At 39.0% G+C, this 26,162-nt stretch overlaps 1 protein-coding gene across 5 annotated transcripts in view; it reads left to right on the top strand.

Annotated features, from left to right (window-relative positions):
• LOC148310062 (CLIP-associating protein-like) overlaps positions 1-25,263 on the top strand; it is an 80,704-nt gene extending 55,441 nt beyond the window's left edge. For all 5 annotated transcript variants that reach the window (XM_088259057.1, XM_088259056.1, XM_088259054.1 and 2 more), the window contains 18 exons: positions 1,196-1,303; positions 1,842-1,968; positions 2,355-2,499; positions 4,064-4,204; positions 4,814-4,954; positions 6,573-6,757; positions 7,571-7,687; positions 8,697-8,940; positions 11,057-11,144; positions 11,943-12,065; positions 13,870-13,975; positions 15,635-15,745; positions 16,411-16,496; positions 19,077-19,218; positions 20,595-20,772; positions 22,107-22,313; positions 23,283-23,417; positions 24,202-25,263. In XM_088259057.1, coding sequence (XP_088115183.1) covers positions 1,196-1,303; positions 1,842-1,968; positions 2,355-2,499; positions 4,064-4,204; positions 4,814-4,954; positions 6,573-6,757; positions 7,571-7,687; positions 8,697-8,940; positions 11,057-11,144; positions 11,943-12,065; positions 13,870-13,975; positions 15,635-15,745; positions 16,411-16,496; positions 19,077-19,218; positions 20,595-20,772; positions 22,107-22,313; positions 23,283-23,417; positions 24,202-24,276 — 2,459 coding nt within the window. In that variant the 3' untranslated portion in view covers positions 24,277-25,263. The remainder of the gene's footprint in view (positions 1-1,195; positions 1,304-1,841; positions 1,969-2,354; positions 2,500-4,063; positions 4,205-4,813; positions 4,955-6,572; positions 6,758-7,570; positions 7,688-8,696; positions 8,941-11,056; positions 11,145-11,942; positions 12,066-13,869; positions 13,976-15,634; positions 15,746-16,410; positions 16,497-19,076; positions 19,219-20,594; positions 20,773-22,106; positions 22,314-23,282; positions 23,418-24,201) is intronic.
• The last annotated feature ends 899 nt before the right edge of the window (positions 25,264-26,162 follow it).

The raw sequence follows: 26,162 nt of genomic DNA, 5'->3' as shown, positions 1-26,162 counted from the left end.
AAAATGAAGTTTTTTGATTTATGACATTCTTGAAAGGACGATCATTCATTGCACACGATGTATAATATTCCCGATGAGTTATTTCCATTACTCATTTTATGTAACGGAAATTACTAAATTGGATCTCAAGTTGTGGTACAGTGACTTCGAACCCAGAAGCTCTAACTCTTATAGCTAACTAACTAACCACGGGACCACAATCTACCTTAAAACATCTTACTTTGGAGCTCTTGAAACCTGTGGTATTTTGAGTTTTCTTCTATAGCACCATATTTGCTTCTTAGCAAGGAAGATATTGCTTCTTAGAAATAAGCCAGCCAATATATGTATATCGTAGTCATACAGGAGAAAGTGACATTTTTTTAGAAAAACTTGATCATTGACTATTTGATATCTTACTAGCTTAATATTGCCCTGAAAAAAGTCGCAAAGGATTTTAAACTTGGAAGTATAATATATTGACTTGTTGAAAATGACTAACTGCATTGGTGTTTTTTTTTTGCCAAGCAAAAGTGACTTAAATGGCCCTCCTGAACATTTTACGTTTTGTTAGTTGGTCTTTTCTCCTGTACGGCTACGATATATTTTTTTCTGTACATAAAGTAAAAATAAAATATTTGGAATGCTCTGGAACTAGTTTGTGGTAGCTTGGGACAGAGTCCATAGTTGACTTTAGAAGGCTTAGAGTAGGCAGTAGAGAGATATGTAGCATTGTTGATATGTTGTAGGTATGCTTGACTTCAATGTTTAGAGACTAGAAGGAATGTGTATTTGATTACGCATTTTTATCTATTGATTGGTATGATGGATAATCCTGTAATTATCCGGAACATTGGTCTGTATGTTCCCAATAGTTAGCTAAGACAGCGTCAGCATAGATTGTTTCCCATTCCTATATACAGGACCAACCTGCCGATGGTTATGCCTGTAGGAAGAGCTACTGCTATGCTGAACAATATCACGCCGAATATCGATCTGTTCCATGTGTCTGAGGGGTATTCCGAAACGGGATTCTTCTACATCTAACAAGAGTCTTCTTGCTTACTTTATAATTTATGTTTTGATGTATACGCTTTAAATTTTAGTTTGTAATGTATATATATGTATGAATTATTATTGAATAAATTGAAATTGATGGAAGTGTGCATAGTGCTGTGATGGGAAATTTGATAAAATATATGTCTGTATTTTCCAGCGCGCTCAAAGAAAAGTTCGGTACCGCCGGCCAGTGCTTCCCAAACCCCCAGGAGTCCGGAGTACAATTCCTCTACGAGATCCAGGCCGCGAGTTTCCCAGTCACAGCGTGAGTTCATCTTTTTTTTCTACATTTCTTTTTTTTAACCCTTTCCGGTCTCCCAAAATTAAAAAAAAATCTAGGTAGACAGTTACATTCCAATTGGAAAAAAATCTTTTGTCCTCTGCTCCATACGAGTGACAAAAGTGATAACACTCTAATAAGACGAAAAACGTCAGGTATTAACATATACATAAATAAATGTAAAATTCAATCCAATAAACCTTTTTTCATTAATTGATTCGGCAGTCACTTTGTGGTAAAATCTATCCATTTTTAAGTAATGTTTTACTTAGGAAATACCACTATTTCTTAAAATCTACTGTGACACGTGTTTCAATGCATTCCGCATGGTGTTTGAAAATGATGCGGAATGCATCAAAACACGTGTCACAATAGATTTTAAGAAATAGTAGTATTCACTAAGTAAAATATTAATTAAAAACCAATAAACCTTGTTTTATTTTGGATATATTACCCAACAATTCAATATGGAATTCTACCAACTGTCTGCAGTTACAATAAATATGTATGTATTTCGTTTCAGCATCTTCCCGATCGAGTTCCCCCACTTCCCGACTGCCGACCGTGGGCGGAGCCATTCCCCGACCCACCAGGAGGTCTTCCGGCATTCCCCGGTCGCTGGCCGGCTCCAGAGAAACCTCGCCGTCCAGGTAACTTTGGAATGTCCAGTCTTCGTATAGCGGTTTACCCTTGAAGCGGCACTGGGAGAAAAGCCTCCCACCATAGCTATATGGAGCCATATTGACTTACTGTCACTGTGCAGTGTTATTTATTTTATTTTTAAGATATTACAATTTTTATTACACTACGGAGGCGGACAAGAGGTCCCGGGTTCGATTCCCAGGGGGGAACAAATAAATATATGTGATTTTTTTCTTATCATTCATCCTTTACTTTGTGTAATACGTACCAACTACTACTTCTTCTTCTTCTTCTATTGTACATACTGTAAAGAAATTTATATTACCAACTTTCACATTTGTTGTTCACTCTTGTGACATTTGACCTTCATTCACGGCCCATTTTCCTGACGCAGGTCCGCTATGAAGACGTCCTTGGGCCGCGGGCTGGTCGGCATGGGCACCCGGCGCATGTCCTCGGAGCGCCCGCCGCCGCCCCCCCGCGTGGCCCTATCGTCACATCGGCTACTGCAGCAGTCGCGCGACGCGGAGAACACACTGGTAACATCACTCATGCCATTTCATACTCATGACTTATATCCTCATCTGCTTTGCAGTGCATTTCTGCATGGGAAACTGCAAAACAGGAGTGAAGTTCTTCAATCTATCCGCATATCAGTTTTTCTTAAAAATATGTATACAAATACAGTAGAACCGTGATATAACGAAACGCGAAATAACGCAAAATGACATATCGAAAAAAAAAAAGTCATTTACTCCCTAAAACCAATTTTTCATACAAAAACGCATTTATATAACGAAATCTCGTTGATATGTATAACAAAATCATTTTTGTCCCGCACGAAAAAATGCCAATACATTTACGTAAATTTATAACGAAATAAAAAAAAAGTTCTTGGCTTTGGCGGGTATTTGCGATGTTATTTTTCTTATTTTTAGATTTTTTCCAGAGCTAACATTACAAAATTGTCACATTTGAACTTTAACGTTCAATAAAAACGACATTAAGGAATACAAATAATGTTTTTCCGGCCTTAAAATCACCACTCTTATAACCACAGGTTTAATCAAATTGATTTTTTTACTACCACAAAAAATAAATTCAAACAAAATATTATAAGAGTGCTAACTGAGATGAAGCTTGTCAGGAGCTTGGTCCACTCCATTTTTCCCTATGCTGCTGAAACATGGACTATAAAAGCAGCAGAAAGGAGAAAAATTGATGCCTTCGAAATGTGGTGTTGGAGGCGCATGCTCCGAATTCCATGGACAGCTAGACGCACCAATGAGTCCATTCGCCAGGAACTACGCTTGTATGGCTTGTCTCTGGCCAATATCTGTACCCGACGGATTCTCCAGTTCTTTGGACACGTTGCGCGTGGCAACGAGGATAGCCTGGAACGACTAGTTGTGATCGGTAGCCTGGAGGGAAAGAGAGGGAGAGGCAGATCCCCCACACGATGGACCGATCAAATTAAGGCAGCAGCAGGCACCTCAGTGGTTGGAGCGCTACGTGCAGCGCAGTCAAGGGATAACTGGAGAAGAGTCATTGCTTCTGCAAGGGTCACAACCCTCAGCAATGAGGATTAAGACGGAGAAGAAGCTAACTGAGCAAGATGCATCTTTACACACTTAGGCTGCAGGTTGCGGTTGTGGAGAGGATCTGGGCTGAGTTCTTGGTTGTGTTTTGAGCATTGGATTCAGTATAGGGCTCAATGTGCGAAGCATGCTCGGAACTCGGCTTAGGGATAATTCACGACGATAACTCTAGGCCTTGCACACTCTTTACTCTAACACAAAATTAAACTAATACAGCACATCACACCACACCACACGCCACATCAGGCGGGAATCAAATGTTCGGGACGATATATTGCAGTGTTGGACTCCCATATTTACTGTTAATTCTTGGGACTGTCAAACCTTCGTTGTGTGCAAATCGTGTATCATGGTTGTGTACTAAAGGATTTCGATATTTTTATCTAGTTTGTTGTTCAAACAATGGTACTCATCCACAATATTCCACGTACCGGCAGATGTTTTTGAAACAGTTGCAGTCAAGGCATTTTATAATTTTTTAACGAGTGTTTTCTTTTTACATCAGAGCCCCGAAGACCCCAACGGCGGAGATCTCTCCGGAGACATGAGTCGACTTCGCTTACGTGGCCACGACGGCGACAACGACTCCGAAGCTTCCAGCGTCTGCTCGGAGCGGAGCTACGAATCCTACAGGCGACACAACGACGTAAGTGCCCTTCCGGTAACTTCAGAGTGATACCTGAGTGAAATCAGGGCGAAGGACATTACTGCTGTATGAGAAAGGAAATGAAGGAGGTACATGACAGAGTCAAGAAAATATGCAAGTGAAGCATGAAGTTGGCGAAGGAAGGATTCAATTAAATTCATTCAGCTAAAATTAACATATCGTAGTCATACAGGAAAAAGTGACCAAGTGCATTTTTTTTTTTACAAAAACGTGATCATTGGCTATTTGATATCTTACTAGCTTAATATTACCCTGAAAAAAATCCCTAAGGATTTTAAACTTGGAAGTATAATATATTGACTTGTTAAAAATTACTAACTGCATTGATGTTTATTTTCTTGGCAAACAAAAGTGACTTAAATGGTCCTCCTGAACATTTTACGTTTTAGTAGTTGTTTACTTTCTGCTGTACGACTACGGTATGTTTAATCGTGGATTCGTATGAGTAAAATTTTCGAGAGCGTTGATTGCGTAAACGCGTAATTGCGCTGTATTAGGATGACGTCTGACCTTGTTGTGTACTGGCGGTTCAGCTCTCGCCGATTGCCCTTCATCAGACGGTGATGTTTCATCTTGTTTCTTCTCCAGTCTATGTCCTGGAGTGGCAGCCAGACGCGGCTGGCCGGCCGACACGAGACCAGCATGGACCTGAACCTGACTGTGGCGGAGATCATCGCGATGTGCGCATCCGCCCACTGGACCGAAAGGAAGGATGGACTACTCTACTTGGTAAATTGAAATTTTATTGAATTTTTTATGATGACTGTTGAATGAATTACCTCTCCTCGTAAAAAATGCACCTTCTCTCATAAGTTTTTACCCGTAAGCTGCGGATCGCATCTATTGTCGTTTTTTTATAGAAGTACCGTTGACTGCGGATCGCATGCATAGTCGTTTTTCAACTTTACGTACTTATATCAACACCTATGGATAATTTTTTGCACTTAAATTTGGTTCGAGGCATGGATGAATTAGTTCTCTTTGATTTACTGTCATAAAATATCAAAATTATTTTAATTTAGTGTCAACTTTATCGTGAATACTTCCGGTCGGCTCGTGCTCCGCAGATACGACAGGCGCGTCTTCTATACAGCCGCCATACTTTAGGCCGCGAGTCCGTAAATGTTAATATTTTTGTGTAAATACACCATAAAAACATAATAAGTAAAGTGCATTGTGTACTGTGAACATCTATGATGGATATCCGAAAGTTTCACTACAAAAAATAGGCAAAAATATGCTTTTTTTGTCAAAAATATTGTAATGTAAAATAATCCAGCACGGGACGGTTTTGACACTCAAAATCGAGCAGCTTAGAGGTTAAGTGATTACTATCTATCATTAGAATCTTCCAATATATTATCTTAATATCTATAATATCTTCTAACCAACTAAACAGACTAGTGATATTGGTCAAAAGATTTGATATCATATATAGCTAATAACTTTTAACCTTTTAACCGCATTAACTTTGTTCCTAAGAGACGCCCGTGCGCGGCGTTATTTTGCCGTTTTTTAAATTATTACTTTTATCATGTATTTAGTTAAGAAACGATTTATTTTCCTAAACAAAAACGTTCAATGGGATTCATTGTGCCTTTTTGGTACTCATACACTTGTGTCACAATATTCTTGAAATATATCGTAATATAAACAAATAAGATCGTAACATAAATAAATCAAAGCACGCATTGTGTGACACTCTTACCCACTGGCGATGCGTAGCGTCGAGAGTGAGACAGATATAGGGCATGATTATGGCGCGGACTAATTACCGACCTCAAGAAAAATCAGGGATCTGTTCTTTTATTTATCCTTGTGATGTTACAAATTATTAGTCAGATATTTCAACAGATGTCATAAGGCCAAGGATTGACGTATTATTTTATCCAAAGTTCCACACCATGAAAAAATCCCTCCAAGTTGAACTGAGGTTCGAAACTTGGACCTAAGTGAAAACACAAACGGTTATGTCAGCCGCGTGTGGGGAATGTTTTGTAAAAACACAAACGGTTATGCGAGCCGCGTGGATAGAGTTAATATTGCCCTGTAAAATATCCCAAAGGATTTTAAACTTGGGAGTATAATATATTGACTTGTTAAAAATGACTTAAATGGCCCACCTGAGCATTTTACGTTTTGGTAGTTGGTCACTTTTTTCTGTACGACTACGATATATGGTATCAAACATTTTGACCAATATCACTAGTCTGTTTTTATTATAGATATCAAGAAAATGTATTGGAAGATATTAAGATAATATAAGAGGTGTAAGTGCTTATATAAATATATATTTAATGAATAATTGTAAAGAAAAGAGGCGCTGAGCAGTGTTTCCGCGTTCCAGACGGACTACCTGAACCAGGGCCAGCTGCTGTGCGTGACGGAGCTGCAGCAGGTGACGGAGGTGTTTGCGCGCATGTTTGTGGACGGGCAGACCAAGGTCTTCGGGCTGTTCCTCGAGGCCGTCGGGGAGCTGATCGTGGCGCACGCGGACCAGCTGCACAACTGGCTCTACATGCTGCTCACGAGGTCTGGACGAGTCACAACCATATTATATGATTTGCGATTTCTACTAAACTTGTACTTCGGCCCGTTGAGTGATCAACAACTGACCATTGTCAGCACGCTTGGCTACCGTTCTGGAACTCCCGGGTTCGATTCCCAGGGGGGGTCAAATAAATATAAGTGATTTTTGCACTCTAATATTTATTCAATACTACCCTGGACTGGTACCTGAAGCGGAGGGCTGATCACCTTTCCTTCGTGTGTTAACGATCAAGATAACTTATTTATTGACTTGGCGTTTAATTTGTAGAACTCCATTTTAATTTATGTATTAATTTTAAATCACACACAGATTTTTTGAGTCTACTAAGTTGTATTTTATTAACAAAAAACACAACAACTAATTAACAAAATTCTTCCTTTCCCAGAAAACAAATATAAGGGTACATACCTACATCCCCCATTAGCTACTGTTGTCTCCCATAAATTATTGCTGCACGTGTTAAAACTGTCACTTAGAAGTGTATAGCTACATAAGGACCGTAGTCTATTTGATCTTCACATTCGTTTGATAATGCCCTAACAAGGCGAAACAATTGTCACAATATAATTTTTTATGTGTTTTTTGTTAATAAAATACAACTTAGTAGACTCAAAAAATCTGTGTGTGATTTAAAATTAATACATAAATAGATCAAGATAACACTGTGTTTGTATAATGCAGTGTCCTATGCACCATTGGGGTGCGGATAAGGGTTTGAATTGAATTGAATAAACTCGATGAACTGCTTGAAGTGTTCGGCTTGACCACAATGCGGAGTGATTTGTTGTCGGCAGGTTGCTGCTGAAGCTGGGCACCGACCTGCTGGGCTCCGTGAAGACCAAGGTGCTGAAGACTCTGGAGATGGTGCACGAGTACTTCCCCTCTGAGATGCAGCTGCAGTGCATATTCAAGTGAGTGGATACTTTCATTGCGCATTGGATTGATAAGCATACGTTTTATGGTGGGAAACCACGGTGATGTCTAGTCACGGCGTAATATATATATATATATATATATATATATATATATATATATTGTATTTTGTATATCCGCCTCCGTAGTGTAAATGGTCAGTACGCTCGACTACCGTACTGGAGGTCCCGGGTTCGATTCCCAGGGAGGGTCAAATAAATACAAGTGATTTTTTCACTCTAATATTTATTCAATATTACCCTGGACTGGTACCTGAAGCCGAGAGCTAATCACCTTTCCTTCATGTGGTAATGATCAAGATAACTCTGCGTTTATATGATGCAGTGCCCTATGCACCATCGGGGTGCGGATAAGGGTTTGAGTGAATGAATTTCGTATATTAACACATTACCGTAAACAACCAACACTGATTAGTCGGTTTTTCTAACCAACGTACTGAAAATAACTCGATATATAATATCGATTTCAATTTTGAACAAAATTTTTAAAATGATTAAAGAAAACACTTCGTTGTTTACCACTTGAGTTTTATTATAGACTACATGTTTCAGAAGTTAAACTTCCATCATTCAGGTCTGTATAATAACTATATACATAATACTATGTAGTTATTATACAGACCTGAATGATGGAAGTTTGACTTCTGAAACATGTAGTCTATAATAAAACTCAAGTGGTAAAAAACGAAGTGTTTTCTTTAATCATTGTAACATGTCTTACCACAAAGTTAATGCCGAAACAATAAATAAAATAAATTTTTAAATGTAAATTCACAGTAAAATCGGGATACAATCATGTTTTACATTACCTGTCCAGTCCCACTTTAGTTCCGCGATTCGTTGAGACTCATCTATTACCTTGGTCTCTTCCCTTATCCAAACATTGTAATCTTAACTTAACATCTAACATCTTAACATCTTAACATCGTAATTTTAACTTTGTAATTATTTTTGTCTTTGGTTAACCTTCGCTCGGTGGTCTGCGCAGGTTCCTGGCGGACAACGTGCAGAAGCCCAACAACAAGACGAAGCTCGCCACGCTGGACTTCCTCACGTCGCTGGCCAACGAGTACTGGACGGGGTCGGGCGGCGGCGGCGGCGCGGGCCCCGCGCCCGCGGCCAGCCAGCGCGCCCTGCAGCGCATCATCCTCATGACGCAGGAGCGGAACGCCGACATCAAGCTGGCCTCGCGACGCGCGCTCATAGCGCTCTTCGGCTGCGACGCGCCCATGGTGAGTCGCGACAAGGGAATGCGGAAGTCTAGGGTTACGTAAAGGTGGAGACTGACCGGAGCATTTGGTCGTTACGTAACACGTTACGATGCGAGCATTCGCATAGTCAGTACAGCGAGCCGAGCGCTCCATCCATAGTTTCGGATGCTCGCCGCGAGCGATGTTACGACGTTATGTTACCACGAAATCAGGAGGTCAGTCTCCACCTTAAAAGAAAAACACTGTTTTTTTTTTAACCACTTGAGTTTATTTTAATTAATAAAATATCTAAAGTTATTCGTGATAAGGGAAATTGGATGTTTAGGGTTATTCACTACAAGGGGATGTGCAAATCTAGGGCTGTCAGTCTATGGCTATTTTAATTTTTTTATTTTATTTTTTTATTTATTTTTCATAATACATAGATACATTCAAATATACATATTCATTTCATATAAACATTTATAATACGTATTACGTCTCTTTAGGCATGGCCTGTGTTGAGCCGAATACTAACATGTTAATACAATTTTCATATTATTTTTTAAAATTTTTTAATAATATTTTTTTTAAATTATTAGATTATAAACATACAGGAGATACAAAAATAATTTACAGTTTAAAGGTTTTTCAATAAGATAATTACACCTGGACTTTAATTAATTCACTTTCTACCTTGTCCCTTCCAATGCTAAGCCACCATCGACGGACACTGTTCTTAAAGACCTGATCACTCCTGGAATTCTTCATGGTTTCGGGCAGCAAATTAAATATTTTTGGCGCAAGGAATGAAAAAGTTTTTTGAGCAAAACTTGTTTTAACAGCTGGGCCAATATAGTTTTTATTTAATGCTGCCCGGGTTCGAATAATCCGTGAGAAGGGAATAATAACAATAATAATTATTTTGGATAATTTATATTACACTACCACAAGGGCCCTTATACAGATGTGGATTATGATATGAAAATGGTAATGATAGAGAAAAAAATTATATTAAAGTAAAACGTCAATTTGCCGAGTCTAAATGGAAAAATTGGAGCATCTGTGGAAGCGTGTTTACCCAATCGTACTGATTACGGGCACCCACGTCCACTATCTCCTCAGAGGTTGCATTTTCATATTAAATAAAAAAATAAATAATGAAACTCACTTGAAAGATTCGCGTTTATTTTCATAAAAGATTTATTATTTACAAATAACTTAAGATATACAGGTTTTACTCTAGATTTATATTAACAATTTTTTTTTTAAATGTTACCAATTTTTGTCACGACGAGGCGCGGTAAATGGGCAACTGAAGGTAGGCCAGGTCGCTCCGGGAGCTTGGGACGAAAGAGGATCTACCTTGCGTCGTCACTACTTTTGAAGGCGTGGTGACGTCACACGTGGTGCTCTGTTCGCAATCGCGCGAGGCACGCACCACACAACCATATTATTGCACCTGTGAAAGTCTAGGGCTATTTGTGAGAAGGAGATTTGGAAGTCTAGGGACTATTAGTGATATGTATAAGGGGATGCAGAAGTCTAGGGTTATTGTGAGAAGGGAATGTGGAAGTCTAGGGCTATTCATGAGATAGATACGTGGATATCTAGGGCTTTATGAATTTATAAATGAATATGTATATGTATAACACTCTGCTTATCATTCGTCGTTCACATTGTGTTATACCACTTAAAAAAGGATAAGTGGTATTACACAAAGTGAAGGATGAATGATAAGGAGAGGGTTATATTACCCTACCACAAAGTTGACAATGCTTTTAACACGGAAAATGTTTATATTTTCATATTATTTTTTGACATCTCATCAAAGATGAAGAAGAATATGGAAGTCTGGGCATTTACAGAGATGACGACCATCACAGGCTGGTTTAAGTGATCATTTTACACACGTGTAACATTTACCAATTCTACCCATTATTGACAACCACACTACTCAAATTCTTGGAAGTTCTGTATATATGAACCTATTTTGAAACATGATTCTTGAATCACTAGAATATTTGTATATTCTTCTTCATCTTTGATGAGATGTCAAAAAATAATATGAATATAACTCCTGTAATTGTAGATAATCCAGATTTTGTGAGCAAGTATTTGGACACACTAAAAACGTTGTTTATATTTTCATTTACAGATGACATCAATGCTGTCTGAACTGCCGGCAGATTTGCAGGCGGCTGCTTCCAGTATTGTGCAGTCTCACGTCAGGAGGACCAGTTCGTGTAAGTGCACCCTCTTCTTCTTCTCTCTCTAGAGGAACTCTAGCGGGTCCTTTTGGTTATCCCCCCCCCACTGCGAGGAAGATCCTGTTCCATTTCTGATCAGCCTTAAAAATACTACAAATTTACAATAAATATTTTTGATAATTTTTTATTACATTTTCTCTCTCTGGATTATTTTCCCTACGGATGATATATCAATGTATATTATTGGATTAAGTTATATAGTACGGCTACCATATTAAAGGTCCCGGGTTCAATTCCCTGCCGGAACGTCAAATAAATATAAGTGATTTTTTCACTGTCAGTCTAATATTTATTCAATATTACCCTTGACTGGTAGCTGAAGCGGAGGGCTTATCACCTTTCCTTCATTTTCAAAATTCACAATTCAATTTATTTATTTCAATTAATAAATACACAACAAACTATAATTTTTTTTAAATCGTATACATTAAAAATGTGTACATGATCAAGACAACACTGAATTTATACAATGCAGTGCCCTATGCACCATTGGGTGCAGATAAGGGTTAGTAGAAGAAGAAGAAGAAAATATTTGATTTCCTTAAAAAAGTTTAGTACACATTTGATATTTCTTTTTGTTTTTTTTTTTTTAAAAAATACCCTACAGATTCTCTGTACTGTATAATCCGAACGCTCCACTAGTTCAAAAAAAGGGTCAATTTTGGCGTTCATACCAAGAGTATTATTCGAAATACCTCTTTTTTTTGTATAAAAACGATAGACGCTCTGCCTCGAGTAGAAGACAACTTTGATATATGATGAATATTTTTCCAGCCGGCGGAGACAGTCCGTCCATTCCTCACGGCGGGTCTCCGACAGCGTGCTCCGAAGATGTGTACAGAAGCTTGAGACGAACCACGGCCGAGATACAGAACTACACACATCTTCAGTCGCATGGTAACCTTACTTACTACTTACTTACTTCAGCCTTCTTGTGGCCAGTAGTGAACAAAGGCCTCCCTCTTGGACTTGCACAGTTCTCTGTTGGACGCGACTCTCTTCCAGTGCAGGCCCGTTACTTTCCTAATGCCATCGGACCATCTTGTCTGAGGCCTACCCACGCTTCGAGGCGCCTTGTCAATTGAAAAAACTAACTAACTTAATTTTATTAAAATTAAACACTTGAATAATCCACTTAATCTAGTTTTATTTTATTTACGACTAGTTTCGAAAACGACAATTGTTTTCATCTTCTGGTACAAATTAAAACTAACGAATAAAAATATATTTAGGTGTATATATAGGTCAATAAATATAGGTAGGGGGGTTAAGGAACAACATTTTTTGTAAAAGGAAACATTGATAATAATGGTGACGTATTTTGAAACGTAGTTTTGAAAATAGATGCCTGAGGCGAATACTGGGTATAAAGTGGTATGACTTCGTCAGGAATGACGATGTGAGGAGAAGAACTCAACAGCCCCTCATACTGGAAGTCCTGAAGAGAAGAAGGTGGACATGGTTGGGACATGTCCTTAGAATGCCACCTGAGGGCATCAACCCCTCGTGTCTCTTCTTCCAACCCCGAGGGTTCCGGCGCCCCGGAAGGCCGCTGACGACCATTCACCGACTATACTCAGCGGAACTTCGAGACGCCGGACTGACCTGGGAGGAAGCCAAGGAGATGGCGCGTGACAGAGTGACTTGGAGACGACTAGGGAGCAAACATGGAAAGGAGGGGAGGGGAGGAGGGGGATTTTGAAACAGTATATTATTAATTATTGTAAATAAAATAAAACTCGATTAAGTGAATTATTCAAGTGTTTAATTTTAATAAAATAATCATGTCATTCCACAAAGTTAATGCCAAATCATTAAATAATATAACTAACTAAATCACGCCACTAGGCAGAGATAACAGAATGCTACACCAATATGTCTTTGCAAACAATCTTCACACTCATGCTTCTCTTCATACATACCCGCCGATTATGCCCACTCATGATCTAACCATGCCCGAGTATTTGAAATACTTGATCTGCCTCATTAACCTTTTAACCGCGTCAACTTTGTTCCTGAGAGACGCCCGTACGCGGCGGTATTTCGCCGTTTTTAAAATGATTACTTTTATCATGTATTTAGTTAAGAAACGATTTATTTTCCTAAACAAAAACGTTCAATGGGATTCATTGTGCCTTTTTGGTACTCTATAATACACTCGTGTCACATTATTCTTGAAATATATCGTAATATAAACAAATAAGATCGTAACATAAATAAATCAAAGCACGCATCGTGTGTCACTCTTACCCACTGGCGATGCGTAGCGTCGAGAGTGAGACAGATATAGGGCATGATTATGGCGCGGACTAATTACCGACCGCAAGAAAAATCAGGGATCTGTTCTTTTATTTATCCTTGTGATGTTACTAATGATTAGTCAGATATTTCAACAGATGTCATAAGGCCAAGGATTGACGTATTATTTTATCCAAATTCCACACCATGAAAAAATCCCTCCAAGTTGAACTGAGGTTCGAAACTTGGAGTAAAGTAAAAACACAAACGGTTATGTCAGCCGCATACAGGGAATGTTTTCTGAAAACACATACGGTTATGCGAGCCGCGTAGATCCGGTTAACGTCCATACTCCTTTGAGAAAAATTCGCAAAGATGTTCATTTACACCCATACTCCAGGAAAGGTTAATCATTATTTATTTTCCAAATACTGTAATAAAATTTGTATTTTTTTGTTTGAAGGCATGACAGAAGTTGTCGGGGATTCGGCCTCTAAGGATTCTGGAATAAGCCAGATGTCTGATGCTGCTAACAACCGACCGCTCAACGGGATCAATGGCCACCATAGGTACTTAAAAGCAATTTATTTACTGATATAAGATGTTCACATACTAATATAAGAGTTTCTGCTTAGTAAAAAGCTTCTTTACATCTCACCAATAGATGTCTCTAGTGAGGTTCTAGTGATTCAAGAACAAGGTTTCTAAATCGGTTCATATATATAGAACTTCCAAGAATTTGAGTAGTGTGGTTGTCAATAATGGGTAGAATTGGTGAATGTTACACGTGTGTAAAGTGATCACTTAAACCAGCCTATGACGGTCGTCAGCCCCGTAAATGCCCAGACTTCCATATTCTTCTTCGTCTTTGATGAGATGTCAAAAAATAAAACTTGAAAGCAATATTGAAAATATTTTCAATATTTGCAAAACTGATTTTACAAAGTTTGCAAATATTTAGGGATAAATATTTTAATATTTATCTCTTCTCCGTCTTATTTCTCATTACTGAATGTTGTGACCCTTGAGGAAGCAATGACTCTTCTCCAGTTGTCCCTTGACTGCGCTGCACGTAGCCCTCCAACCACTTGACTCGATCGCTCCAACATTTGGGAACCTTCCTCTCCCTTTCTTCCCCTCCAGGCTACCAATCGTAACATTCAGTCATTCCAGGCTATCCTTATTTTTGCTGAAATGTGCATTTTTTTGCAAATTTGCTTGTTTTTTTTGGGAAACACTTAAAAGCGTCGTTTACATACTGTTGGTAGAGAGCAGGGGATGCCTATAAGCGTTCTATTCGCTTACTCTTGGTAGAACGCTAGGGACGCCAATAAAAATTGTACAGATGGGAATTGGGTGAGGGGTTACTTGTGATTAGTATACTGAGGGTCTGGCGGCAGACTGCCAGAGTATAATTAGGGTCCTTTTCCATACTTTTGGTAGAGGGCGGGTGACGCTTGCGAGCGTTCTATTTGCTTACTTTAGGTAGAGCGCAAGAGAAGCCTGCAAACATTGTACAGATGGGAATTGGGTGTTGCGGCTACTTGTGATTAGTATACTGAGGGTCGGGCGGCAGACTGCCACAGTATAATTAGGGTCCTTTTCCATACTGTTGGTAGAGGGCGGGAGACGCTTGCGAGCGTTCTATTCATTTACTTTAGGTAGAGCGAAAGAGACGCCTGCAAACATTGTACAGATGGGAATTGGGTGTTGCGGCTACTTGTGATTAGTATACTGAGGGTCGGGCGGCAGACTGCCACAGTATAATTAGGGTCCTTTTCCATACTGTTGGTAGAGGGCGGGAGACGCTTGCGAGCGTTCTATTCATTTACTTTAGGTAGAGCGAAAGAGACGCCTGCAAACATTGTACAGATGGGAATTGGGTGTTGCGGCTACTTGTGATTAGTATACTGAGGGTCGGGCGGCAGACTGCCACAGTATAATTAGGGTCCTTTTCCATACTGTTGGTAGAGGGCGGGAGACGCTTGCGAGCGTTCTATTCATTTACTTTAGGTAGAGCGAAAGAGACGCCTGCAAACATTGTACAGATGGGAATTGGGTGTTGCAGCTACTTGTGATTAGTATACTGAGGGTCGGGCGGCAGACTGTCTGAGTGTAATTAGGGTCGGGGTTGATGAAAAAACTGCCAGACAACAATGTGTTGCGGTAAGTCTTTAAAAAAAATTGCCAGTAAATAAAGTGTTAATATAAAATGGGTCCCATTCCAGCCTTGACATGTGCGACAGCAAACCGATATCAGCGGAGAGCTCCGAAGCCGGAAGCACTAAAGACTCGTCGCCGACTCCCCAGAACACCGCCAACCTGATGCACTACTACCGGTACGTACTTATCTCCGTAGTGTAATAGTCCGCCTCCGTAGTGTAATGGTCAGCATGCTCGCCTGCCGTTCTGGAGGTCCCGGGTTCGATTCCCAGGGGGGTTTAATAAATATAAGTGATTTTTTTCACTCTAATATTTATTCAATATTACACCGGACTGGTACCTGAAGCGGAAGGCTGATCACCTTTCCTTCATGTGTAATCGATCGAGATAACACTGCGTTTATATGAAGCAGTGCCCTATGCACCATTGGGGTGCGGTAAGGGATTTATTATTATTATTACTTATCTCAGCATTGTGTGTACTTCCAATGATTAAAGAAAACACTTCGTTTTTTACCACTTGAGTTTTATTATAGACTACATGTAAAATATAAAATATAAAATTGTTCTATAAATTTACTTTCCCCTCTCCTTATTTATAGAACAATTTTACATTTTATATTTTAGTTATTATACAGACCTGAATGATGGAAGTTTAACTTCTGAAACATGTAGCCTATAATAAAACTCAAGTGGTAAAAAACGAAATGTTTTCTTTAATCATTTTAACATGTCTTACCACAAAGTTAATGCCGAAACAATAAATAAAATATTGTGTGTACTTATTGTAAACGAGAATGGGAAAGAAAGTGCCATTTGATAAATGTTGCGTGTTGTTTCAGGGATGGGTCCAGCGAAGAAAGGGAGAGATCAAAGGATAGAGTGAGAACACACGAGTTTGACAAGGATGGATACCTCATCACTAAGGGTATGTTTTTTTGTGTTTTTTTTTTGTTGACATCCCAACGTATGTTGGAAGAATCCCTTAACCTTTTAACCGCGTCAACTTTGTTCCTGAGAGACGCCCGTACGCGGCGGTATTTCGCCGTTTTTAAAATGATTACTTTTATCATGTATTTAGTTAAGAAACAATTTATTTTCCTAAACAAAAACGTTCAATGGGATTCATTGTGCCTTTTTGGTACTCTATAATACACTTGTGTCACATTATTCTTGAAATATATCGTAATATAAACAAATAAGATCGTAACATAAATAAATCAAAGCACGCATCGTGTGTCACTCTTACCCACTGGCGACGCGTAGCGTCGAGAGTGAGACAGATATAGGGCATGATTATGGCGCGGACTAATTACCGGCCGCAAGAAAAATCAGGGATCTGTTCTTTTATTTATCCTTGTGATAAAAATTATTGGTCAGATATTTCAACAGATGTCATAAGGCCAAGGATTGACGTATTATTTTATCCAAAGTTCCACACCATGAAAAAATCCCTCTAAGTTGAACTGAGGTTCGAAACTTGGAGCAATGTAAAAACACAAACGCTTATGTCAGCCGCGTATGGGGCATGTTTTGTTAAAACACATACGGTTATGCGAGCCGCGTGGATCCGGTTAATGTCAAAATATTTAATCGTAAATTCCCCAAGGAATTACTTACTAAAATCATTACTTTTTTTTTTGAGGTCAAGGGATCTTGTATCCCTTATGTCACTGCGACCATATTAAGTCTATTGTGACCTCCCTCTGTATCACAGCTCACTCCCAAGACCTTTGTGTGTCATTATCTCACAACCTGTCTTGGTGGTAGGAGCTTCACCTTCTCGGAGTCCAGTAGTGGTCCCCTAAGGATGTGACTTTGTTTGCGAGCGAGTGCGTCACAGTTATAGAGAATGTGGATTGATGTTTCGTTATCCCCCATACAAAATCTGCATACTGGGGAGTCATGTAATCCAATTTTTGTCATGTGTTTCCTTAGTCTGCAGTGTCCTTCAGACTAAGGAATTCAGGATTGACGTATTATTTTATCCAAAGTTCCACACCATGAAAAAATCCCTCCAAGTTGAACTGAGGTTGGAAACTTGGAGCAAAGTAAAAACACATACGGTTATGTCAGCCGCGTATGGGGCATGTTTTATTAAAACACATACGGTTATGCGAGCCGCGTGGATCCGGTTAACGGAATAATCATCAGAAGAATCAGCTAAGGCAAATTAACCTGTTAACCGTGGAGTTTACTTTTTTAATTATGCAACATACAATGGACGCGAACCCCTATCACTGGGACGTGTTTGTCTGTATGTCATATATTTTATTTTTGTTTAAAATAAATTAAAAGACTGTGAAATATATTTTTTGTTGTTGTTTATGTATACATATTATGTATACGTCCGCCTCCGTAGTGTAATGGTCAGCACGCTCGGCTACCGTTCTGGAGGTCCCGGGTTCGATTCCCAAGGGGGGTAAAATAAATATAAGTGATTTTTTCACAGTCATATTTATTCAATATTACCATGGACCGGTACCTGAAGCGGAGGGCTGATCACCCTTCCTTCATGTGTAAATGATCGAGATAACACTGCGTTTATATGAAGCAGTGCCCTATGCACCATTGGGGTGCGGATAAGGGTTTTAAATTAAATTTAATTAAATTATGTATACATGAATCACAAAGGAAAATACAAAATTACAAACAAATAGAAGAGAATTCATGTGGAGACATGTGTGGATGACTAATTACCTTTGTTGTTGGAAAATATAGATCCCGCCCTTTCCAGGGCGCAACATATATCGCTAACTCCTTTCAACAACGTCATATATCAATAAACTTGATTTTTCAGGAGTTCGTTTTTAAAGTTTAAAAATATAATGAAATGTATTAAAAATAAATATCAAGCCACTTATTGAACTTTTTACTGTGCAACAGATCTTTTTAGGTAAAACCTGAATGTTTTTTCTCCATTTGAAATGTATTAAGTATATTTAAAAAAATAATTAAACAATACCTTTTGAAATGCAAAAACATCACTTTCTGCCCTGTAGGGGGTAAATATTAGTAAGTTAAAAATATGTCGCTTTTGCTGGAATATATTACATTTTCTGGGCATTCGGAAAACATGCAAAACTGAAAATTGGTGATTTTTGATATATGACGTTGTTGAAAGGAGTGAGCGATATCTACAGGATGTATTCATATGTCCTACCCATATCTGATGGGATATAGTACATTTTCTGGGCATTCCGAGAACATGCAAAACTGAAAATTGGCGATTTTTGATATATGACGTTGTTGAAAGGAGTGAGAGATATGTACAGGACGTATTCATATGTCCTACCCGTATCTGATAGTGTTTACGTTTGACATATTTATATGTGTCGCCCGGTTAACAGGTTAATACTAGTAACTACGAGACTCTTGTACTTGGAGAGGGACTACACTCTTGTTTATTGTTTATACTTATGAATGATATAATATTTATTGTATTATTGTATTTTGTGTTATAAGAATTATCCAAAATTTTATTATTATTATTATTACTGTTCCGCAGACGGGCTGACGGAGCAGCAAGTCTTGGACAAGTTTGGCACGCTCAAGTCCTCCGACGATGAGAACACGCGGATGACCATCATGCACTCCATGCACGAGGTGCTCAAGTACGGAGACTGCCGGAAGCCGCAGGAGCACTTCAGGTAATCCCGGAATCCATCCAGCCATCCGTTTAGCTGAATCTTCTTCTTCTGTGCGAGTCATGTCGGGTCCCCCTGACTTCGACCATCACTTGAGCGGCAGCTCTACAGTCATCGACCCTTTTTTAATTTTTTAAAATTTATTTATTTTAAGTTTGCCTCCGTAGTGTAATGGTCAGCATGCTCGGCTACCGTTCTGGAGGTCCCAGGTTCGATTCCCAGGGGGGTTTAATAAATATAAGTGATTTTTTCACTCTAATATTTATTCAATATTACACTGGACTGGTACCTGAAGTGGAGGGCTGATCACCTTTCCTTCATGTGTAAACGATCGAGATAACACTGCGTTTATATGAAGCAGTGCCCTATGCACCATTGGGGTGCGGTAAGGGTTTTATTATTATATAAGTTAGACTTGTCTGCTTCCATAGTGTAGTGGTAAGCACGCTAGGCTACCATGCTGGAGATCCCGGGTTCGATTCCCAAGAGGGTCAGAATAAATATTTCTCTCACTCCTTTCAATAACGTCATATATCAAAAAACTTGATTTTTCAGGAGGTAATTTTTAAAGTTTAAGAATATAAAAAATGTATTAAAAATAAATATCAAGCTACTAATTGAACTTTTTTTTATGCAACAGATCCTTTTAGGTAAAACCTGAAGGTTTTTTCTCCATTTGAAAAATATAACAATACCTTTTCTTCAAAATGCAAAAACAACACTCTCTGCTCTGTAGCGGGTTAGTATTAAGTTTAAAATATGCAGCTTTTGCTGGGATATAGTACATTTTCTGGGCATTCCGAAAACATGCACAACTGAAAATTTATGATTTTTGATATATGACGTTGTTGAAAGGAGTGTGCGATTTGTGATTTTTCAGTCTAATATTTAATATGACCCTGTACTGGTACCTGAAGCGCAAGGCTGATCACCTTTGCTTTGTGTATTAAAAGATTAGGATAACACTGCTTCTATACAATGCAGTGCCCTATGCACCATTGGGTGCATAACCCTTATTATATTATTTCTCTTTAAAAAAAAAAAATTATACAAATTCATATTTTTTAGCATCAAAAGTTTGCTTAATCGGAGGGCATGTATGACTAGGTGTGTAGATGTGAAGGAGGCTAGGAGTGTATGTCAGGACAGAAGAGTGTGGCGTTCCATCCATTCTGCCTACCCCTACGGGGAAACAGTGTAATGGTAGTAGTAGTAGCATATTTTTTATCGCTTCTGTTTTGTATTTTTGAACAGGATAACTTTTAAATTATGTAATCTCTTTAAATGAAAAATAAAATTACCGTCTGCGATTGTCCATACCACTTTGTTTGGACTTGCCCCCCATTTGGTTGTTTGATCGTCTCCGGTCGCGTTTTCAGGAGCATAATGCGGGCGATCCTCGCGCTGATGGACTGCCCCGAGGAGACGTCGGTGGCCGGGGCCATCCGGGTGCTGGTGCAGCTGTGCCGGCGCGCGGAGATGAGGAGCACGTGGCTCGACTACTTCGACCTGATACTCCTCAAGCTCATGGACAAGTACAGCGTGCAGACCAAGGAGGTACCACTGCGTTTTCGTTTATTTATTATAACCCTATGATGAGTTTAAATGATGAATTTTTTTGTAAAAATTCAGTAAAAAAAAAAATTGTCAAGAGATTGCACAACGTTTTGAGTGTGTCCAAATACTTGTTCACAAAATCTGCATTATCTCCAATTACAGGAGTTATTTTCATATTATTTTTTGACATCTCATCAAAGATGAAGAAGAATATGGAAGTCTGGGCATTTACGGGGCTTACGACCGTCATAGGCTGGTTTAAGTGATCACTTTACACACGTGTAACATTCACCAATTCTACCCATTATTGACAACCACACTACTCAAATTCTTGGAAGTTCTATATATATGAACCAATTTAGAAACCTTGTTCATGAATCACTAGAACTTCACTAGAGACATCTATTGGTGAGATAAAAAAAAAAAAAATAAGAGATTACACATTTCGTAAATTAATTCAAACTTTATTAGTTAAATACATTTACAATTATATTGTAAATGTATTTAACTTATATTGTCCGCCTCCGTAGTGTAATGGTCAGCACGCTCGGCTACCGTTCTGGAGGTCCCGGGCTCGATTCCCAGGGGGGGTCAAATAAATATAAGTGATTTTTCCACTCTAATATTTATTCTGTATACCCTGGACTGGTACCTGAAGCGGAGGGCTGATCACCTTTCCTTCGCGTGTAAACGATCAAGATAACACTGCGTTTGTATGATGCAGTGCCCTATGCACCAGTGGGGTGCGGATAAGGGTTTGAAGAAGAAGAAGAAGACAATTATATTAGAATATATGAAGGGTGATACTGAACAATATCACAACAGATATTGATCTGTTCTATGTCTCTGACGGGGTATTCCGAAGCGAGAAGCGGAGGACTTACTGTACTTTGTAATTTCTGTTATTAATATATTGTAGTCGTACAGGAGAAAGTGACCAACTAACAAAACGTAAAATGTTCAGGAGGGCCATTTAAGTCACTTTTGCTTGCCAAGAATATAAACATCAATGCAGTTAGTCATTTTTACCAAGTCAATATATCATACTTGCAAGTTTAAAATCCTTTGGGATATTTTCAGGGCAATATTAAGCTAGTAAGATAGCAAATAGTCAATGATCACGGTTTTGTAAAAAAATGTACTTGGTCACTTTCTCCTGTATGACTGCAATATACGCCCTAAATGTAGTTCGTCATGCATTTATTGAAAAAAATAATATAGAGACGCCTGCAAATTGTACTGAAGGGAACTGGGTGTTGCGGTTACTTATGATTAGTAAACCGGGGTACGGGCTCGCGACGGTGTGCTGATGTGCGTGTTTGCTTGTCGGGCAGGTGACGCGGGTGATCGAGGGCGGCATGCCGGCGCTGGCCAAGGCGCTGCCGGCCGACAAGACAGTGGTGTTCTTGCGGCCCATCATCAGCACGCGGGAGTTCCCGCACAACCTGTGCGCGCTCAAGCTGGCCACGGAGCTGGCGCGCGCGCGCCCGCAGGACATCTCTGACGACCACCTCGCCGCGCTCATGCCGGGCGTCGCCAACGTGAGACCAATCATGCTTAATCCTTCTTTCTGAATCATGCTCGCTCTGAATTTTTAATTACTTGGAATCATTGTTCACTCTAAATAATTTTTTACTCCAAATTATTGTTCACTCTGAATAATTTTTGACTTTAAATTATTGTTCACTCTGAATAATTTTGAACTCCAAATTATTGTTCACTCTGAATAATTTTTAACGCCAAATTATTGTGCACTTTGAATAATTTTTGACTTGCAATCATTTATCACTCTCAATAATTTTGAACTCAAAATCATCTTTCTGTTTGAAATATTTTAGCCTTCAATAATTTTTCAGTCCAAATCATGTTCAGTCTGATTAATCTTTGACTTGTAATCTTTATTCGTTCTGTATAATTTTTGACTGCGAATCATTGTTTACTCAGAATAATCTTTGACCCCGAATCATTGTTAACTCGTAATAATTTTTGACTTGGAATCATAGTTCACTCTGAATAATTTTTGACTATGAATCATTGTTTACTCTAACTAATTTTTGAATTATATGCTTTATTTACTCCAATAATTTTTCAATTAAAATCATGTTCACTGATTAATTTTTGACTTGAGTTTATTGCCCACTATGAATAATTCTCGACTCGGAATTATTGTTTACTCTGAATAATTTTCGACTTGGAATTATTGTTCACTCTGAATAATTTTTCACTCCGAATCATGTTCACTCTTATGATTTTTTCATTTTAAATAATTTTTCACTCAAAATCATTGTTTGTTCACTCAGAATATTTTTTCACTTCGAATCATCATTTACTTATAAAAACTCTTGACTTAAAGCCATTGTTCATTCAAAATAATTTTCACTCCAAATCATTGACCACCACTCTGAATAATTTTTCACTTCAAAATTGTTTGCTGAATTTGAAATTAAATCCACTTATTATTGAATTATCACTCTCTACACTTGAATACATCTGTTGGATTGCTACCCCAGCTGGCCGACCACGAGAACAGCTCGGTGCGCAAGGCCGCCGTGTTCTGCATGGTGCAACTGCAGCTCGCCACTGGCGAGGAGCGCATGAAGCCTCATCTGCAGCAGCTCACTGCATCCAAGATCCGACTCCTCCAGGTAACGATGAAAGACTCTACGCCACACTGGAGATATTGCTTGAACATCTTGCTAACTCCAAATTAAAGGGATATTTTTATTCATTAACAGCATTATCGATAAAATTAAGAAAGGTGTGTTGAGATAGTTTGGACATGTAGAACGAATGAGTGAGGAAAGAACGGTAAAACAAATTTATGAGGCGAATGTAATTGGAAAAAGGAGCAGAGGAAGACCGAGAAAAACATGGCACGATCAGGTATGCCAAATACTTGAAAGTGGTCAGGTTAGGAGTCGTAACAATCGGCGGGTATGTATGAGGAGATGCATGAACGTGGAAGAGGCGAAGAATGTTTGCAAAGGCAGAGTGGTGTGGCGTTCTATTCTCTCTGCCTACCGATAGTTGTGACCAAGATTTGCTGTAAAATCTTTGTAAGGATCTTCTTCTTCTTCTAACCCTTGTCCGTACCCAATGGTGCATAGGGCACTGCATCGTAGCGACGCAGTGTTATCCTGATCGTTACTTGCATGAAGACAGCTCTGCGCTTCTTGTACCAGTCCAGGGTGATATTAAATAAATATGAGAGTGAAAATCGGCCATATTTATTTTGACCCCCCTGGGAATCGAACCCGGGACCTCCAGCACGGTAGCCAAACGCGCTCACCGCTGCGCTACAGAGGTGGACAAGGATAGGGAAGGTAAATGTGAAAAATACATCACAAACACCCAATTAGCTAGTTCTGTTACATCTTCCTCTCTTTCAAAAACCATGGACTTGCGTTGACGTTGCGTTTCAAATTCCAGGTCTACCTGCGCAAGGAGAGAGGCGAACAGCTGACTCCGCAAAAGACGCCGCGGCACGGCGAAACCAAGGTGTAGCGCCGGCGACCGTACAGGGGGCGACCACGCCGCAGCCGCACGCATATCGCTTTCAACACGTCGCTTGAAAAAACCATATTAAAAAAGCATCACACGTAACCGCAGTAACAACACACACGACTTAACCAGTTCGCGACAGATTCAAACTCAAATGTGACGAGTGAGAGAAATGTTTTCGTGCGGGAAGGTATATATATGTCAATGATGCGCTAAACATTTGTGACATTTGTTTGTAATAGATTAACGCGGATAACAGGAGCGAATCGGGAATGTCGTATGCTTAATGTGCAAATGTGACAACTCTTTTTGACCTAATTTTAAATGTAATACTGCTGAAAACGTTCTGTCAAATACTTTTCTAGTGATCTCTGTACTGTCGTGCAGTAGTTAAACCTCATTGAGCTAATATATCAGATATTTGGAGAAATATTCAATATATATCAATTTCTGCAAATAAGTATACAGCGATAATATTGACATTCATTTTTAGTATTTGTACGGTTTTTCTTATCCTCATCCGAACCCAATGGTGCATAAGGCACTGCATCGCATTGACGCAGTGTTGTCTTGATTGTTAACTGTGTTAAGACAAGGTGACAAGTCCTCAGCTAGTCCAGGGTAATGTTGAATAAATAATTAAATAATAAAAAAAAGGTATTTGTTTTTTTTTATTTTATGCAAAAATATTTCAATTTAATACTATTTTCGTAAGGCTAAAGGGCTCGTTATTAAAAATGGGCATCAAGTTGTGGTAGGGTGGGTGGGGTCGAACCCAGAAATTTTGACTCAGAGTCCGTGACTCGAGAGACGACAACCCGACACTGATTGATAGTAATTATAATTTTGACCTGGGAATTGAACCCGTAACCCCCAGCACGGTAGCCGAGTGCGCTAACCACAGACCGATGTTATGCCGCATTTAAAAGGCCACGAGGAATTTCATATGTTAAAAAAATAATTATGTTAAATTAACGTCTAAAAAAAAAATATTCTCTAAAATTTGGCCAAATAGAGATGCCTCACTTGCACATTAAGCCAACGACAAGTCCCTCGCAACAATGAGACGTCTCTAATAGATTACGTTTTCGACAAATTTTTATATGAAAATTGTAGCATCCGCGATTCATAGTCATTAAAAAAAATAGTTGACTGCATTTTATGTGTATCAAGTACGATATTTTTCTTTACCTATGTCCCTTATCCGCGCCCAGTGGCGCATAGGGCACTGAATCTGATTGATGCGGTTCTATCCTGATATTCACATTAAATTTTAAACTGAAAAATGTACATTTAAATTGTTAATAACACTCAATTTTTTGGTATGTTGTTCCATTTTTGACATTCAATTCCATCAACAACAAAAAAAATCTAACCCTTATCGACATCCAATGGAGCATAGGGCACTGGATCGTAGTGACGCAATGTTATCTTGATCGTGGCTCGAGCGATAGAGATGAAAATATGTCAGCGCCCAGTGCATCATTAGGAACAGAGGAATGAATAATTTGATGAGGAATTGATTCCATTAAAATGTTTGAGTCTAATGCTATCTTGGTAAAACTACTACTGAAACTTATCCACGCCCAATGGTGCAAAGGGCACTGTATCTATGCAATGTGGATTCAATCGTTTATTACATAAAGGATTATAAGAGATTTTTTCACTCTAATATTTATTCAATATTACCACCCTGGACCTGAAGTGGAGGGCTGATCGCCTTTCCTTCGTGTATCAACAACGATCATGATAACACTGCGTTTATACGATGCAGTGCCCTATGCACCACCGGGTGCGGATAAAGGTTCGAACGAATATATACACTGAACTTTCTCTTTATACGGTAGATAATTTCCAAGCAATACCATGTAAAATAAGCATAATAAAAT

This window comes from Brachycentrus maculatus, unplaced genomic scaffold (assembly GCF_059751285.1).
Source record: "Brachycentrus maculatus isolate JH-2025_06_01 unplaced genomic scaffold, ASM5975128v1 h1tg000109l, whole genome shotgun sequence".
Lineage (NCBI taxonomy): Eukaryota > Metazoa > Arthropoda > Insecta > Trichoptera > Brachycentridae > Brachycentrus > Brachycentrus maculatus.
The sequence above is the reverse complement of the archived record's forward strand: the minus strand, read 5'-3'. Positions and strand labels throughout refer to the sequence as shown.